Below are 18,883 nucleotides of genomic sequence, written 5' to 3'. Positions count from 1 at the left end.
GTTTTGTGTTGTATACTACAGAGAAAGCTTTTTAAAGAGTCTTGACTGAGTGTACTGTAGCAGTATAAAGTCAACCAATGGTACAATCCAAAAGCAACCCAGTTTCCCCTCACTTCTTCTGGCAGCAGTTCAACGAAGTTGAATTCATCTTTACAGCCAGACCAAATCTTGACATTGACATACAGGTCACACTGAACAGGTATAAAATGCAACATGTTGAATTTTGGTCCCATGTCTCATTAACTGAGATACAAAAAAATCCTGTAACTTCCCCAAGCTCACAAAAATCTCGATTAGCTTACATTCTATGCATCTATTCATATCTATAGCTAGAGTCATGCGGAATCCAACGCAAACGTTCTACTGAACTGACTTATTTTGTTACATGCAGATCTTTGAGAATGCTCCCAGTTGCCTTTCTATCTCTGTTCAGTGTGATTACATCAGACAATCAACAAAATCAACAAAACAGCTAAGGGTCATTTTAAAGTATATATCATATAAACATTTTATTTAGTGCATTTTATGTGTACAACAGATAACAAACTGGAGTATACCAGGACAAAATCCTAACTGTACATTCAGTTCTACCCTGGCATGAACTGGAGAACGTGATTCTACATGGAAGAATACACAAAGCTTTATGGCATGCAGCTATATCCCAGAGAGCCACACTGTCTCCCATGCAACACATACAAATGGTCAATGAATAAGGAAGAAGCCTGTGGAACAAGGAAACAAGAAACTCAGCATGGACTAGGCAAACTGGGAGAGCATAATCCTTGAGAAAGGAAATGATCTTTGACAGCAATACCGTCACATGGAATGTGTCAATCTATTGTGAAACTTCAGTTAAAGCCAAGGATGGTTTTCTCTCTCTCTCTCTCTCACGCAGAATACAAAGGATCTTCATCATCATTGATAGAAAACAGACACTTCTCCACCTCTGCCGTAAACAGTAACTTTGCCTTGGATAGTTTTTTCATTCTGAGTCTTTTTTTGTATTATTTCAAAAGGTCCCAGGTGCATTCACTCATAAAAATAGACATTAACAAGACACACAAACACCTTCCACTGATTACCATGGCATTCACCCTCCCACCACTCATAACACTGATTAATAGCATTTCTCCCTTAGCGCACCTTGTGCTCTCCGTCTGCAAATGAATGAGTAGGCTTATTGAAACAGGCTGGCATTGAAACAGAAGACTCTTCTTTGGTGTGCAGAGACAGAATCCAAACTCCTACCTAATAGTCATGAACAGAAATGCTTGGAAATGGTCAGAGCTCTGTCTCTCTCTTTCCCTCTCTGGACACTCAGTCACCAGGAGACCAAACACGACAAACAAATGCTTGAAGAGACGGAGGAGATGGAGGACATGCCTGCTTGCCAGACTGCCTCTCTCTCTCTCTTTCTCCCTCTGTATCTTTCTCTCCCTCTCTCCATTTTGTAACATGTGGTGTATTAGTTTAAATGCAAAGCAGCTAATAGCATGCTGAAGCTGCCAAAGCACAAAATAGGAAGAACCTCACTTGGATTCCTCAGAGGGACAGACAAGAAGGAGCTCAGAACGGCGGACTGTCTGACAAGACATCTCTGGGGGGTTGCTGTCCCAGGCTATAGCAGGGCTCGCATAGAAAGGAAATGCACAGGAAATATGCTACACGTGAAAACAGGGAAATTCCAGGGAGTGGTCAATCCCGCAAACATTATACATGGCTTGCTGTACTGTTGTTGTCATTGTAGTCTTTGTTTTGTATGTTGTTCTTATACATATATATATATTTGTTTCTTGTCGTCATAATTGTCAGTGTTTTGTTCATTTTGCACTTGTATCTTGTCGTCACAGTGATCTCAGGAGCTTAATCAGTAGCCTTTTTTTTTCTTGGAGATGTCCGTCTCTTGTGTTTGATTTGTGCTGATTGGTTGGATGGTACGTATCAGCAGGAAGTCCCGCGTGTGTCTTCTGGCCGGTGCAGAGGGGGACTCCGAGGCCACGTCGCCGTGGTTATGTCGACTCGTGATGACTCAGCGTTTTGCCGCCGTTCAACATGGCCGACGCACTTCGGCTCTTCGTGGGTGTGCCGCTGCCCGAGCGCGAGAACTCGGTGAGATCGTGAAGGGACGGCTCTCTGTACAGGGCCACTGTGGGAGAGAGAGAGAGAGAGAGAGAGAGAGAGAGAGCAGAGAGAGAGAGAGAGAGAAAGGGAACAGATGAGGGTGGAGAGGTTGTGTGAATCAGCCACACGGAAATTACACACCAGACTCCCAGAGCTGAGCACAGGCCAGGTAAACTCAGCGGAGGTCATGGAAAACACAGTATGGAGAAGGCAATGATAAAATAGTAGTACACTACACAGCCTACGAGGAAGCACAACAAGGCTGCAGAATACATCAGGAAAGTGATCTAGAGAACAAACGGCTTCAATCAACATAACAAACTATAGATTGCTGCTATGTTAACACACCTTGAAATGATATACAGTAACCACCTATAGACTGCTGTGGTGTCACCTTGAAATGACATAGCAACCTATAAACTGCTGCTATGTTAAAAACACCTTCAAATTACATAAAAACCTAGACTTCTGTGATGTTAAGACACACTCTAGTTGACATAGTCAATGATATGTTTTTATTTCAATTACAGTATGAGATGGAGAGATGGGTACAACAGGTTTTCACAGAGTCCAGACGTTGGGCCAACTCACCCTTCAGAGGTTTGGGGATGAAGTGTGCAGCCGGCTTGTTTTTCTTCACATGGTTCCCTTTCATGATCTGGCCCTCCTTGTTTAAGCCGAGGTACCAGCCCCGACCGGACTGCTGCTGCCGGTAGATCATGGAGGAGTAAGTCACGTAATAGTTCTCAAAAACAGACTCCTTGAACTTGCACTCCGGTGTGAAGTGTTCCTGGGGGGGGTGGGGCATGGAGGGAGGGAGGGAGGGAGAGGGAGTTAAACAGAGCGTGTTTAATAGTGTGTGAGACACCAGTGATCTCCTGGCAAAGCATGTTCGTTCAAACAGCTTCTCTTCTCAACAGCCTCTCTACACAGAGAACGGAGCCTGTCAGAGGGAGAGCACTGGAGTCCTTTTGTACGCGCTGAAGTCTTGCGTCTCAACACACAATAATGGTTCATTTGAAAAGCTGCATAAACAGCAAATCCAACAATAGACACTGAATTAGCAAACCGAAACTGAGATTGCCATTTTCACCTGCTGGAATTAAAACATTGAACATGACATCCATTGTGCCTCCGTTCTGCTCTGTTTGAAAGCCGCGCGTTGTTTCAAAACTAATTTGCTCGTTGGGCTTTCTTGTAGGCTGTTGCGCTGAGGTCTAAGTTGGCTGAGCCCAGAGAACCAGGCATCACGCTCGCTCTCTCTCCAGGCTCCCCCCGTTCACTCTGCAGTGTAGATTAAGCATTGATTCCCCTCTCTGGTGCTTGAGTCACCCAACTGGATCAATAGGTCTACATTCATTCACTGGGAAAAAGCGTAGTCATAATACCGTGGGTGACAGGCCTATACAATTTTTCTTTTTCTCCAAAACTTGATATTTTTCTCATGCATATTTGTGAATATGAAACTGGAGAGTTATGCAGCACATCCACGCTGTCTGTCCAAGTACTTAAACATTGCCTCAGCAATATACAGAGTGCACAGTGTGCAGCCAATTTGACAGGTCCATTTCAAATAGATGGGAACAGTCATTGGCAGTCTGCTAAAATATTCATTTTTTCATAATGCATTTAATCAAAAAGCAGGAGGTGTGGGGGGGGGGGGGGGGGGACTTGTCAATGCGGATATGGATGGCGCTGTTTAGAATCCTTTCATTTTAAATAAAGCAAAGTTCCGCAGGGCACTTGGGTGCACTAACCGCAGGAAAAAAAACAGGAGCTAATATGATGATTCAATATTCATTTGCCCCCCCCCCCCAATATTATAGGACTATTGAGATTTGAGGCAATTTAATGAGCAAGTCTTCTGCATGGGAGATGAAACACAGCACTATGGGAAGTGTTTTGATAATCTACAGCTGATGATGATAACATTCTGTGCATAGCAACATGCAGGACTTGACATTCATGTTTCTGTGGCTCTGGGTAACCATGGCAACTTTTGATTCCTACAGAATGTGATCCCTCTCATACAAATTAACCCGGGGGTCAGATGGAGAGGAGAGAGGCCAGCAAGGGTGGAGACATGGGGGGTGAGGGTGGGGCTGCTGAGGGGTGGGTGGGAAATGGAAACAGCGAGCGAGGAGGTAGTCGAGGGCGAGGGAAACGAAATGGAACAGGGGAAGACAGCGAGACAAAACGAAAACATCTCCTGACTGATGTTTACAAAACAAACCAATACAAAGGCAGAACAGAGAGGAAGATGTGTTGACAAGGGAATAAAAACAACAATATAGACCCAGTGAGATGAAGAAGCTGGCAAGGCAAGGCAAGGCAAAGAAAGCAAAGCAAGTCTCTCTTTGTGTGTCTGTGGTTTTACGACGCAAAGAGCAAGAGAAACTGGCGCCGAGACGCTTAGTCAGCATGATGTCCCTGAAGTGCTGTTAAAAACACACACACGCAACGTTCCTCTGATCTATGAGCACTTTCAGTTCACTGGAGTGCAAAGGAACCAGAACCAGTAAGTCCATCACCCTTCGAGCACCTGGGGAACTGTTAGGTGATATATATACACACACAGACCCTGGGTAGGGTGAAGTACCTTCAGGCTCAATCTAAAGTCATACTTACTGAGGTGTAAAGAAAGCCCTCATTGTTCATGGCCAAGTAGAGCTTGGTCTGCACTCCTTGAATGGCCACAACTCGAAGCCCAACTGGAATGAGGTTGAACACAGCTGCAGAGTCAAGACAAGAATGTGCTCGTTAGCGTGTTTTAAATGACAGCAACAAAAGAAATGTTTAGCGAAGCTCGAGGGCAAATCCCAGATGGACTGCAACGGTCTACTCCTTTTGTTGACTATTCACCATAACTGTTGTCCTCCTCTTTTGTGCCATCGATGGTCCCATCAGCTTGCAGCTGGAGATGGAAGCCCTGCCGGCTGTTCAGTTTGGTCACGATCCCCTTTAGCTGGGGCTCTGCGGAGCCAAGGGGGGGTCCAGAGTCGCACAGGGAGGATACCAACAGGAGCAAAGGTAAACAGTTAGAGGCAGGAGGTGGCACCGTTCACAGAGGCTATATGAGAATACGGCACATGCGGCGAGATGACATAGGAAGGGATGGGGAGACGTGATAGTGGGAGGAAGTGGTGGGAATCTCATGCTGACATCCTTAGCCTTCTGGATAAAATCACCCAAACTATCAGATTTCAAACCTAACAATCACAGAACAAGTGCTTGCTGTTGCAACAAACCACTGGTTTCCCCATTGTCTTTAATTTATGTTAAAGGCACTAGACTGTACACGACTAATGATCACAAACACACAGCATATCTACAAAAATTCCCCAAGAAGATAATCAGACCATATATATTCATGCAACAACACACTGAAAATATTCGTTTCGATTTCAGTGAATGATTTTCGTAGAATGATTTTCAGATTTACATAATAGAGTCTGGGCCACATTATTCAGCTTTGATTTTGGCAGCGTCTTCTATTAGGGGACCAAGACCAAGTCAATACCTTGAAACCATCTTAAAAGAGATGAAGAGAAATTGCCCAATGTCTACGGTGTCAGAAGAAAACTAACTGGTGATCCTTTTGTGGCGTTCACCCCTTTTGTTTCAGGTAAACCAGACACAGAGAGAGAGACAGAGGTTCCCATATTACCAGCTCTCAATGGTAGCTGTGTGGTGCATACAAAACACAAGCAACAACACCCCTAAACTGTTAATCAAAACGCTGCTATGGCATATAAGTTTTATTGGTTACCTTTCAAGTCACCTTTGATTCCAGGTAAAAGAACATCTAAGATTTTTATGGTACGTGGTTGTTTAGAATATGGCATTTCAGTGTTCTAAACAGCAGGGTGACAGTCGTGCATGTGAAGATGATAATGATGGGGTGATTATTGTGATGACTAGGATGAAGATGGTTTTATAGACTGTTTGTCTGCATTTATGTATATATATATATATATATAAATATTCTCAACATCAGACCTGGCCGCCTTCTCTTTCGCTTCTTTGAGCCAAATAGTTTGACGCGTGAGAATACGCTCAATCGACTCGGTTTCTCGCAGGTCCCTATGCTTTTATTCGGGCTACTTGCGCAGCGGCCAGCATTCGCCTTCTCGCGCTCCCTCGCCTGCCTCCTCTGTCGAATGAGGGAGCTGGCGATCGCAGCAGCCGTAGCCAGTTTGGCGGTTTGATATGGCAACACGTCCCAGATGGAAATTGAACCTCCTCCTCTCAGCAGGCACTGTCTGTTACAGGCTGATGAGCTGTAAACATCATTGGGTTTTATAAAAAATAAAGATCCATGTTTGCGTCCGGAAATGTGAGAGAAACAGGTCCATTCTACTTCCAAATATTGTTCTTTTTCATAAGAGACGTGACTCCCACATTTCTTTTGACATGTAAATGCGCTTTACATATTCTGTTTTTCCTTCTTCATAGTGTCCAATAATGCCTTCTCTCTTTAATGGAGAAAAGCAGTCCTCAACAAACAATCTCCTTATTGAAGAAATTTCAGTTGTACGTCCACTGCAACAGACCCATGCATAACGCTTCATGGTGCGTACTTGTAGAGAAACAAAAAAAATGCTATTTTCATGTTTTCCAGATGCCAACACTGAAGATTTCTTCACCAACGCCACGAACGGAGCTTAATATGCCACTTGGAGAGCACCTGTTAACACAACGTGGAATGAAATTCATGAATTATATATCTCAGCCGTGTAGCTAGAGAGAGAGAGAGAGAGAGAGAGAGATAGATCCTGTAAAACTGCACTAAGGGGTCCTCCGCCTTTCACCTTGCTGTTGCTGATAATGACAAGTCGTTTAACGACACCAGCAGTATGTCTCTCAGTTCTCGGTTTTCAGGTCGTTTGGAATATGAACAAACATCCGTCTGCTGCAGATGTTTTCAGCCACACAGCAGCAAAGACCTGCATAGGACGATCAGCTGTCAGACCCCCATTTACAAAGAACGCCCCAAATTTGGGATGAGCTCCAGGAAACTCAAAAATAGTGGCAAAGAAAAACAGAAAAACGTCTCTCTACTGACAAAATATCACAGTACATGGATGAAATTGAGAAAGGCAGCAGCGGTCGCAATATAGCCTACTGATCCCGTTTCACCAAAGATCCGCCTGCAATCGTCCCGACTTCTCCCTCATGGAGACTACGGTGTGAGCTTCTCTCTGCAGCAGATGCTATTTAGCTCAGGTCCTGCAGCAGCGGCTCAAGGGGCTGCATGGTGACAGCAAAAGAAACGTGACTGAGGTTTCCAAGAAGGCAACGCATATAGGATGACACAATATTAATATCCATGTTCTGCCTCATAGCTTCCATTCTCTGAACTGTCTGGCTTTGCCTACCATGGGAAATATTCGTTTAGGTTTGGACATAACAGTTATATGACGGTGATCATTTTAGTCGTGCGAATTATTCATTCGAAAATAATTCAGCTGTAACTTGTCATTAGGTCGATTCGAATATGCAGATCGCTTTAACCGCAGACAAGGACATTGCCACTCCCATACTTAAGACAACTTCGTGAACATTCTGCATTAATTTATGTGTAGCCAAAAACACTTAACCTCAACCTCAACTACAGTGAAAACACTATAGTCTCCAAAACACATCGACACAATGCATTATAAAAACGATTTAGCCTACCCTATCAATTATGTCCATCTCACCACGTTACATAACGTATAGGCACATCTCCCGGCTTTGGAGACGGTGGGAATCCTATGTCGCCATTCACAATTTCCAGCTATCTAAACAGTAGTAGGCTACAGCACTACGACCACATGAATCAGATATGTTCTGATCAGAATAAGAAAACTGCACAGAATACTGTTTATCTTCCTGTTACAAACATTCTGTAAAAAAAAAACTTCCAGGGATTGTAGCTAGATGTTTTCAGAACCACGGACAGCGACTGTCATCTTGAATGGCAACTGCTGAAATTTATTTTCTCCTAATAATCAAAGGCAAAGCAAAATCTATTAAAAACAGCTCAAGTCGCAGTAAACACCTCTAAATAGCACCTCTAATAAGTCAGATCGCATATAGTCACAGAGCAGAAATGGGTACCTGATGTGGATCTCTTAAGAGGAAAGGCCATGTCTCAGTATGGACACCCGAATAGTCTTATGGTTAGCATCATGTTTGTGCACCTCATTAAATGTTCGCCGAGAAAGAGAAGCGGTATTCAAAAGTTAAAACCGAGAATTCTCCGGGGTATTGAATCCATTAAATCCGTGCACACAATGACGCGTCAGATCATTATCAGTCGTTCGTGATTGTCCATTATGAATGTACAGAGGCTCATCAATGATTCATCTGATGGATCCACTTCCTGATCTAGCTGCCATAAACATCTTCAACAGTGGCATACAACAGAGGGAATGAAGTTGCCTTTAATGATAAACAGTTTAATGGTGCTGACTTCCTCTAATTTTGTTGTTTACCTCAAACCTAGTGTATCAGTAATCCTAAACCACACGCTTCAAGCACATTTCTAATTATATTTTCATATTTGTTTGACCAATTTCAGATGAACGGATACTGATTTACACATGGATCTGCAGCTTGTGAATTGTTTCCTATTTCTATAAACCTATATTACCTATAACATTTTGAAGCTGTGAAATCCTTGCAGAAAGGGTAGAGGCTTGGCTGTTTGAGCCACAGGACATTTGTTTCCTCAGCAACTAATGTAATCTTACTGACATGATGAGGAGTGAATCTCATTTCAAATGGAGAGAATTGAATTAAACCAGCAGCATTTTCCTATCACAAAATAAAATTAAGTTATTCACTATACATGAATTATTTAGACACCCAACTATCTATCTACCTACCTATCTATCTATCTATCTATCTATCTATCTATCTATCTACATGTTGTCCTTTTGTCTTTCTTTTGTTTTCCTATGTTAATGGACTGATTCTAGCTCATGAATCCAGTGATCACAATCATTGTATTTAATAAATGATAAATGAAGGACTGGCCAAAAGATACAAGAAATATAAAATAAAAGTAAGATAAAAAGACACACACAATAAAACCAAATCAAATAAAAAGAAATCATGGTGGAACTTTTACATCTGCCAAATAAAAAAAAGAGTAATAATCACAGAAACACTTTCTTTTTAGAGAAAAGCACTTTTTTTGTTATGGGCCAACAACTTGTTGAATATCTGCATTATCACACTGGAAGAAATCCGCCTAGTGGTGTTAGTCAGCCTCAAGCCACTAGATGTCACTACACTGTTATGATCAGAGCTTTGTGCTAATGAGAGGAGTATGCTACTGTCACCCTTCATTTTTGTCTGAAGGGGAAGTGTTTCAACAGTTAGGACGTAAATCTGTATTCGTGGTAGGCTACTGTGATGGGAAAATATAAAATAGTGACTGACTGAGAAAAGACATGACAGGACACTTGCGTTTGTCAAATGCTGACAGCACGTCTGGCATAATTTATGTTCACACAATCATGGCATTCTGCACACACAGCAAACATTCTACTGTACACCGACAGCAGCAGATGAATGGTCCTTTGTGTCACACCACAGGGAGAAGCACCAATCAATTACTGAAAATGTAAATTAATTTCTATGTTAATCCATGCAATTAATCTTCTCTGGCAGACAACCCTGCAGTTAATGGTCTCACGACGTCACAGCGCAAACACAAATCACGCTGACCCCAATTTGCCAAACTGATTTCACTGGCCTTAAACATGGTGACATGCAGGATCAAATGTGAGGGAACGCCACCCAACATGCTTCAAAAAAACAAACAAACGAACAAACCGATCGTGTGACGAGCTGGAGTTGTAGACGTGCATACATAGACCAAAGTTGTGTTCTCAGTGAGGTGAATCAGCTGTGGGACTCCAGTTGGGGGGCCGAGGGCTGTTTTTCCAGTGTGCCCAATGCTGGCTTCAGCCCCTATTACAGTTATCAACCAAGGGAGTGTAACAGTCCTAAAGGGCACTCTCATTGCTGCAAATCACCCAAGACATGCACAAAAAAATCAGTGTCCCACAGTGGGGGTTGTAAGACATGTAGTTGCCACAAGGTAATAGGCAAGGCAGATGCAGTCTTGCTTGTGCTGGAGTAGAAGCATCGATCGGTTGCTGGAACAAACCTTCAGGAGTCTTGCCTTTCCTTAAGATGATGAGCCCGATCGGACAGCAAAAGATTTCATGGCACTTGGCGTTAAAGTCGTAGTCTTTGTTTAAATCTTCCAGGGACTGAAGAGAATCCTCACGTAATATAATGTATTCCCGTGTGTACAAAGAGTCATCTTGAACTGTTATTATGTGGCAAGAGAAGGGGTGACAGTCAGAGGTATGAATGTGGCTTCACATGATGATTAATGCTGATTCATTCAGAGACACACACAGACACACAGAATAATTAAATTCATTAAAAATCTACTTAAATTCATGCAGCAGAATGCTTTGCATTTCTGTGAAGAGCAATACAATAGGCCTGGGGTCTTCAACGTTTTTCACGCCAGGGACCCCCAAACTGATGGAGAGCTGGAGCAGGGACCCCCCTACTATATATATGGCATAAAAAATAAAAAAAATGTCTAATCATTTTGCGACCCTCCTGCACTACCTCCGCGGACCCCCTGGGGGTCAAGGACCTCCTGTTGAAGACCTCTGCAATTCATGGGTTTCATCAGGTCCCTTTCCACAGGTGTACCTTGATTATCAATGCAGACTGCATGGTGCTTGATTAATAAACCTGTGAAAAGGGACCTGATGAAACCCATGAATAGGCAGTAATGTATTCTATTTTGGACGCAACTTGTACTTTTGCCATTGGGTTATAAGTTGTCATGAAGCACATAACTTTCTGGCATTAATAAAACAGCATGTGGATGCACTAAAACCCAAACAACCAACCCCAAATAAGATCCTAACACACAATGAAACTATAGTGCAAGAGTCTCTAGTATGTCTAAGGTGCACTGCTGATAGTTCTTAAACTCTTGAACAGTATTTTGTCTCTGCTATTGTCCATTTTTTCACACTTATATCTCTCTATGTTACATTGTTATGCAATGAAAAAGTATTTAAAAGCACACATTGCTTTGTAACATCATTCTAAAATTCAAGGACATTCATTTGGAGTCCTATGTTCCTTGGTTTAAGCAGACCTCACAAGCTATCCCAGTGTTTTCCACAGAATTGAATTCTATTTGTGGTGGTAGGTTTGCAGAATTAACTTGATTGCAACAGTTTTTATCAAATGAGTGCAGTGCTGTTATGATTCTAACCAGATTTAAGCACAATTTAGTACAACCAGGAAAATCATTGTGTGGTGGTCAATGTTGATATTGTGGTGGGCCGCCACAAATAAGTCAATGTATGGGAAACACTGTATCCAATTATTTAAAGTTGCTTTTTATTTTTGCCTCAAAACTGATCCTATTTTGCAAGCTTCTGTCTAAGTTATTTTTTTTTTCCTTTTCTTTGAAGGGGGGATACTGTGACTATATTAAATTGGATTGGGGAGCAAGGTTTCATTAGACAGCAAATCACAATGAATAATTTGTGACTATTAAAAACAAATTGCATATTTGTTTTTAATAATCAACAAACATCACTAACCACTCGGTGAGTTGCACAGCTTTAAAAACGAACTTTAAGGGTTGTTTTAAGGACATGTTTGTGCATGCCCATAGCCAGCCACTCTGAAACAGTCAAAGGCGATTCAAAATGAGTCAGAAAGTCGAGACAGGACCCATCATCAAAATTTCAGTGTCCACCACTCTAGTTCATCCAAAACAAACCTGAAAAGGGACTCAAAGTGCTAAATACCAGAATTATCCTTTAAATATACTATACTGTAATGCTGAAAGTAGGTTAATAAACTGTGATGTTTGCTTGTGTCTACACACATTTCAAACCTCCTTTCCCAACATTCTCTAGCCTTCTTTACTGTGGTTACTAAGGTTAAGTTTAAGCTACATGACATGACTACATGCATACTAAGGTGTCTCACTGATCATTTGTTAATTTTTCTGGCCATAGTCCTGGATCCTCTAGCAAAAAACTGTTCTGCACTGCTCTGCCTACTTTCTAGCTCCTCTTCTGTCAGTTCCTCACTTTGCTCAGAGCAACCATGTACATTTATTTTGAGAAAAAGTAAAATCTCATAAAGAAATAAATATTTTTAACTAAAACACGTTGGTCACAATTATTAGCACCCCTGAAAAATCTTATAAACAGAAGCATTTTCCTATCTAATTTCAATTTACTTAAGTTAATCAGAGTGTCTGTGAACTTTCAGAAGTTGTTTATAACTTTCTTTTTCACTATGGTATGAAAATAAAGTCACAGAGGCTAAATGCTCTAGTCATTTTTCAACATCGGAAAGACAAGAGAATACACTAAATTTAAATAAAAAGAAAGCGTTTGACATTTTTAAGTCAGAGAATGTCTATGACAACTAGGTACTTTGTTAGAACCTTTTAATAATTGTTTTAACTGTAAATATCATCTTCTAATCATCTGGAAATGTGACAAACATGCTTGGACAAAGACCCATGGTTATCTTGCCCTCACGTACAGTATGGAGGATGGTAAGATAGACAAAAAAATCCATAAGAACCGCTGTTAGAGAGTTACAGACAAAGGTATCATCTTGGGGTCACCAAGTCTCCCAAAAAATCTTCAAAAGTGACCTCACTGCTAATAGATTATTCAGAGGGCATGCCAGGTAAAAGCCTGTCCAGTCATTTAAAACAGCAGGAGTTACTGAATGATACAGTGACTTTGTCTGGAAGTGTGGTCTATTGTCAGATGAAATGAAAATTGCACTCCATGGCTAGAAACACTTGTGTTTGGCATACATAGAAGAATAACTATACTGAAAAGAACCCCATGCCTAATGAGAATTATGGTGGAGGGGCTGTTCTACTGTGGGGCTGTTTTTATTCCCAAAGGCCTTGGGAATCTAATTAAGCTGCATGGTTTCATAAACACCAAGAAAAACCTGAACATTTTCAATGGAAATCTGTCAATCTCTGCCAAGACACTAAAAGTTGGTCATGAGTGGATCATTCATCAGGTCAATGAACAAAAACAAATGTCCAGATTAAAAAATATATGGTTTGCTGAGCACAAAATCAAGCCTTTTTCTCAAAATTAATTTGCTTCCCTTCAAGGTTGTATTTTTTCCTATTTTTTTTTCATTGTGAGATTACAATAAATCACCAACAGATTATGTTTTATACCGGTTTTTAGTCAACTTTAGCAGAGGTGCCAATAATTCTGGAGGGTACTGTAATAAAACACCCTAAGATGACCTAATAGCTAAACACTAATTGCTTTCATTTTGAACTACATAAGCTCACCTTGTCTCAAATCCACAGAGGGTGATGATGTTGCTAATGGTATAGTATAGTATATATACTCTTTTGATCCCGTGAGGGCAATTTGGTCTCTGCATTTATCCCAATCCGTGAATTAGTGAAACACACTCAGCACACAGTGAACACATCAGTGAGGTGAAGCACACACTAATCCCGGCGCAGTGAGCTGCCTGCAACAACAGCGGTGCTCAGGGAGGAGTGAGGGGTTAGGTGCCTTGCTCAAGGGCACTTCAGCCGTGCCTACTGGTCGGGGTTCGAACCGGCAAATCACCTCTTAGGCTAGAGGCCTAACCCTCCGGTTACAAGGCCTACAAGGCCTACAAGGCCTAACCCTCCGGTTACAAGTCCGAAGCGCTAACCAGTAGGCCACGGCTGCCCCTAATGCATACAATACACCCCCTGGTGTATTGTATGCAAATAGCATTGTTAGTGTACAGTTTATTTATTTAGCCGTTACCTCGAATTACATGTATAACCGACTGACTCATGCCGAAACTTCATACATTACTTACACCATTATTAGGCTTTGATGTAAGTTTATATTCTCTGCAATCTGCGTGTCTGTTTATTCTATGCCTCTAGCCTAAGAGGTGATGTGCCGCATCATCAGTAATTAACGTCTTTTGAAAGTGATGAGCAGGACGTCTCATCTCTCATATCTGTCTCTCTATATATCGCTATACATCAAATGAGTCGTTATGACATGCTCAACATGAAATGTTGTATGCTTAAGAGTCACGTCATAGCTGGTCAACCTAAGTCAGGGTCTAAAACTCATTATATTGGAGAAATGAATGGGAAACTTCGGAAACTAAGCTCTCTCGGAGAAGGGGCGGGACTGTTGAGCTCTATTGGCATTACAAACTAGCCCCATACATTTTATGGAGGATTCTTTGAGTGCTGTGTCTCCTCAGAAAGTCTCTTAAAATCCCATGTCGGTCGGGCTCTAGTAAATACAGAACCGTGACAGACACTTCTTAATTTATTCAGGGCTTTCACTATAGGTCAAATTAGAATTCCCCTTTTCCTGACAGAAAAAACAACTAATTTCCATGACCTATAACTAGATGTACCGCAAAGCGGTAGACAATTATGTAAATGAGTGCATGTGTGCGTTCTGTGTGTGTAGCCTGAGAAAAAAGTATAAGCCCTAAGTCAATGTGTTGAAACAAATGTGGCCACAGTTTGATGAGAGAGAGAGGGAGAGAGGGAGTGAGAGAGGGAGAGAGCTGAGAGTGATGATGATACAACATGAGAGATCTCCTCTAATCAACTCAAGGCTATCATGGCACCAAGGCCAGGGGCTCAGGGGTGGTTGACAAGCCATCTGTCTCAGAGTGAATAAATGTGTGTGTGTGTGTGTGTGTGTGTGTGTGTGTGTGTGTGTGCCTGTGTACTGTATGTGCATTCTGTGTGTATGTTTGTATGTAAGTGTGTGTCAAATATGTGTGTGTGTGTGTGTGTGTGTGTGTGTGTGTGTGTGTGTGTGTGTGTGTGTGTGTGTGTGTGTGTGTGTGTCACTTGCTATCTAGCTCTACATCATAGAGCTGGATAGCAAGGATATCAAGGAGGATTTTAAGAGTGATTTATCTGCATTTATGACCAGATTTCATGGATTGGTGAGAGTATTTTCTAAAAATAAATGCATTAATGGATTATCTTAAAAGATGTCAACATGGTTGACTTTTTGTGGGGTAGTGGTGGGGGATGTTTGGCCCGACTTTGGAAATTCAAAACGCAATAGCTGAATTTCTAATGACAAAAATGCAACCAACTCCAGAGCAAAAAATAGAAGCAGTCATTTAGAATGCAGACACATTATGTAAAAATAAAGGGACTGTGAAATCACAAAGTCAAACAAATAAATTATACAGCATGTTTCCATCATCTTAAAGCTGTCGTTTTGAAATGTTATGCCTCACACAGTTTTCAAACATCTGACCGAAATACACAGGGGGTAGTACAGATTTCACAAGGTTTTCTAATGCTATTTCACACATAACCTACGGAAGGCCCACAAATGTATAAAAATGATCAGTGGCTTCAACTACAACCTTACACTTCCCCTCACAGTTGTGTTGTATTATAGGAGGGTTAGACAAACACGCCTCCCACAGACCTTGTGACATTGCATCTCCTTCATTATTCAGCAGTTCTTTATAAAATATTAATTTGAACATCGTTCACCCAAAAAAAAAGATGACAAAAATACTCCAAAGTACTCTGTACCGTTCAGCACTCTTTTGATTCAAAATGAGTGAATCAATAAGCCCACAACAACAAATGTTTGACATCTAAACACATAATTTAAAACTACCTGAGCAGCATCCGAGAATCTGCAATACAAACATGGGCGAGGGTAAATAAAATGGATTGTGGGGTGACTAAAATAACCATGACCTCACTAGGCCTAATTATCTGAAGGAGCAAAGTCAGAATGAACTAGTGGTAAATAATTGATCTACTGTATGCCACTAATATTTTCTGTAGTGGTTTTCTACACTTAGCTCATCTTATAAGCATAGAAGAACAAAACAAATTGTGAATAATTGTATAATTTTATACAGGCTACTTAAGTACTTAAATTGATTCATCATGAATTGATGACATTTAGTGTGAACCAACAATGAGTCAGGTTAGAGGAACTTTTAACGAAGGTGTGACATCCTGTCCTTCTCTTAGAAAGCAATTAAAAGTTTCGCCATAGCAACTGAGAGGTTTTGTTCATTAACCCACATGGTGACTTATCTTGTTGTACATATGCCCTACTTTACATGACGTAATGTACTTTAATGAGCTGCCCAGTAGCAGCTTAAATAAGTTTAATCCTTTACATAGATTTAAACAAAATATCCTCCAATGGTCTGTGTCACAAAGGGTGTGTGACATGTGACCTGGCCATTCACCCTTCTTCTTGCCCCCTCTCACTCTCTGTCAGCTGTTAAAGTGAACGAAAATAACGATCTACAACGCAGTTGGGCAAAAATGACACTGACCCAAATGCTACTTCAATAACTGAAATAATAAGCATCATTAAAGCGTAAACGCAAAATAGCAACAATCAATCATTTTTATGGAGGAAACTCCCCTCTCCTTTGTCTCCATGGCAATATTACCCAGGTTACATCGCGAAAGAGAGCGCGGTGTTTCTACAACCCTGCCTGGAGAAAAATGTCAAACAGCCCTATCAACAGAAAACAGTGTTCATAGCCTTGTCCATGGCATACAACATTGGTAATAGCCTAGCCTACCTTACAGTGACAACTGAAATACATACATATAATATTAGTGTAATTTATTTATTAGTAACATTTCTTGTTGAACCACATATTGTACAAGACACAGCAATCTACTTCACTATCCCAACTGAGTAGGCTACCTGAATTAAAATTACAATAAATTAATCTCTAATGAGGACACTATACAGTTGTTCTTTGTCAAGTGTTCCCCACACACCCCACACATGCACCTGTGTATTTGGGCAAGGACTCTAAAATATGTTGATGTGACGCCACGCCTGTATAATAGCAATACACACAACATTCAATATAGGCATGTAGCCTAGGTATTGACGCTTTTCATCTCAAAAATAGACTGAGCCATGTTGTAGGCTAGCCTACCTTTCACTTTCATATGGTTAAGAATCAGAAACTGGTGCGCGCCAGTGCGCTTAACAGGGTAAACATGTGGTCTTACCCTTGCTTGCATCCTTGTCTTCTTTGGGCTTTGTCGCTTTCATAGATCCTAGCTTGTTTTGCGGAGTTCCAGGGTTAAACTAGGTGTCCCCGAGCTTTCACAAAGTAATCTCTTTTCAGTCTCTTGTGCTGCCGAGCCTGTGCGCTTTACCCACTTGGACTCTGAAACCAGCGCGCAATTTAAGAAACAAATGAGTCGGTTAGCATTATTATGATAAAAGCATATGATACTAGTCTATTTAATAAATACGATATACACACATATTTCCCACTATGACACTAGCCTATACACATTTGCAGTAGCCCATAGCTGTATCCATTTTCCACCAATATCATGTCAATATCGTGTTCTCACAAAAAAGAGGATTCACACAAAATCAAATACACAGCATTCACTCAGAGTACTCTTTCATTTCCCTTACCTTAGCCACGGCCCACGGTCTGGCAATAGCGACGGATGAACATGGACTGTCCGTTTTGGTTCAAACGTGACAACAAGAGTGAAACAGCATGGAGAGTAGTGAGAGGGAGAAGCGTTCGCTCCCACACGCGGTCAAAACGCCATACGCACGGAATCTCAAAAAACACAATTTGAAAGTGAAGTTGGTGGAGCCGAGTGGTCAGCACTCAACAGTGAAGTGCTGCAAAACAAAAGAAGTATTCACACAAGGTATGATGTCGACAGCTTGCATCTACATGGCGTGGAGATGCTTGTTTTACTCACGTCTCCACAATCGCGAAGCTGGTGATGACGGTGATGTAGTCGGTGATGCTGGTTAATAATCTCCCCTACAGTGAGGATACTGTAGCCTACGCTCGCTGTAGGTCACATGCACACAGTCCCTCTATGTAGCATCTTCGGCAGTGGAAACCGGTTTTGAGATACTGGTTTTAAGCACAATTTTATTTTAAACGGCTATTACATCCCGACCCAAAGTATATACTGAGTAATGTCTCACGGATCAATACATTTAGCCGTTAATGTAAATCGATTAATCTTCTGCAGCGACACATCAGTAGATACAACAGGTGAAGGCTCAACTACTGTAATGCAATTGGTTGGCTGAGCAGAGCCATCCTACTGAAATGAGAGTGATTGTGTGTGTGTGTGTGTGTGTGTGGTGGGGGGTGGAGAGAGAGGAGTGTCCTGTATCAGAGTAAGTAAACAAATACAGGGAGAAGTCACATAATAAACAATGCAGTTAGGCTAACTGAAACCATGGGCGGACTGGCCATCTGGCATACCGGGCATTTTCCCGGTGGGCCGACGCACCTTTTGGGCCGATAGAATAGGCTATATATATTATTTAATTATTTTGGCCAACGATCGGCCCAAACGAAGGACAATCAGCGGCCCATTGGTTACATTTCAATATTGACACTGGACTGATCCAATAACAGCTCACGTCAGGCCCCACCCCTCCCATTTTGGCTCAGAGCCAGGATTCTGTGAGCGCATCAAAAGTTAATCGAAGTTGCCTACACGAAATTGCGGCGGGTGCCGGTAGTGACAGTTGTGCAAAATGAACACCAATGTAGAAGCTTCAATACAATATAGCAAGTAGGCTAGCATATGTCAGCAACATGTTGAAGTTCGTTGAGTTTGAACGAGGATATACAGAGCAAGGGACGGTGAGCAGGTGGTGGAGAGTGCGAGCCT

At 41.7% G+C, this 18,883-nt stretch overlaps 1 protein-coding gene across 3 annotated transcripts; it reads right to left on the bottom strand.

The window, feature by feature from the left end:
* Positions 1–479: 479 nt before the first annotated feature.
* On the bottom strand, positions 480–18,253 carry fgf13b (fibroblast growth factor 13b). 3 transcript variants are annotated; one of them, XM_048266574.1, is made up of 7 exons: positions 17,646–18,253; positions 17,225–17,385; positions 10,286–10,450; positions 4,984–5,094; positions 4,750–4,853; positions 2,713–2,911; positions 480–2,146 (listed from the first exon to the last, which is right to left on the bottom strand). In XM_048266574.1, the coding sequence occupies exons 2-7, from the start codon at positions 17,265–17,267 to the stop codon at positions 2,010–2,012; spliced, it is 759 nt and encodes a 252-aa protein (XP_048122531.1). In that variant the 5' UTR covers positions 17,268–17,385; positions 17,646–18,253; the 3' UTR covers positions 480–2,009. The 3 variants fall into 3 exon arrangements, with proteins under 3 accessions (XP_048122531.1, XP_048122512.1, XP_048122522.1); XM_048266555.1 differs by lacking the exon at positions 10,286–10,450 and having other exon boundaries at positions 17,646–17,864; positions 17,948–18,253; XM_048266565.1 differs by lacking the exons at positions 10,286–10,450; positions 17,225–17,385; positions 17,646–18,253 and adding an exon at positions 8,224–8,949.
* Between the last annotated feature and the right edge of the window lie 630 nt (positions 18,254–18,883).

This window comes from Alosa alosa, chromosome 2, assembly GCF_017589495.1.
Source record: "Alosa alosa isolate M-15738 ecotype Scorff River chromosome 2, AALO_Geno_1.1, whole genome shotgun sequence".
NCBI lineage: Eukaryota > Metazoa > Chordata > Actinopteri > Clupeiformes > Clupeidae > Alosa > Alosa alosa.
This window is presented reverse-complemented; position numbering and strand designations above follow the sequence as displayed.

Bases quoted from the DNA above. Each gene is read 5' to 3' on its own strand.
- fgf13b (XM_048266574.1), bottom strand. From the start codon at position 17,267: ATGAAAGCGACAAAGCCCAAAGAAGACAAGGATGCAAGCAAGG. The intron at 5,095-10,285 runs GTTTGTTCCAGC...TTGGCTCCGCAG, and splicing joins GAAAGGCAAGACTCCTGAAG to AGCCCCAGCTAAAGGGGATC. The intron at 2,147-2,712 runs GTGAGTTGGCCC...TCTCTCCCACAG, and splicing joins CATCCCCAAACCTCTGAAGG to TGGCCCTGTACAGAGAGCCG.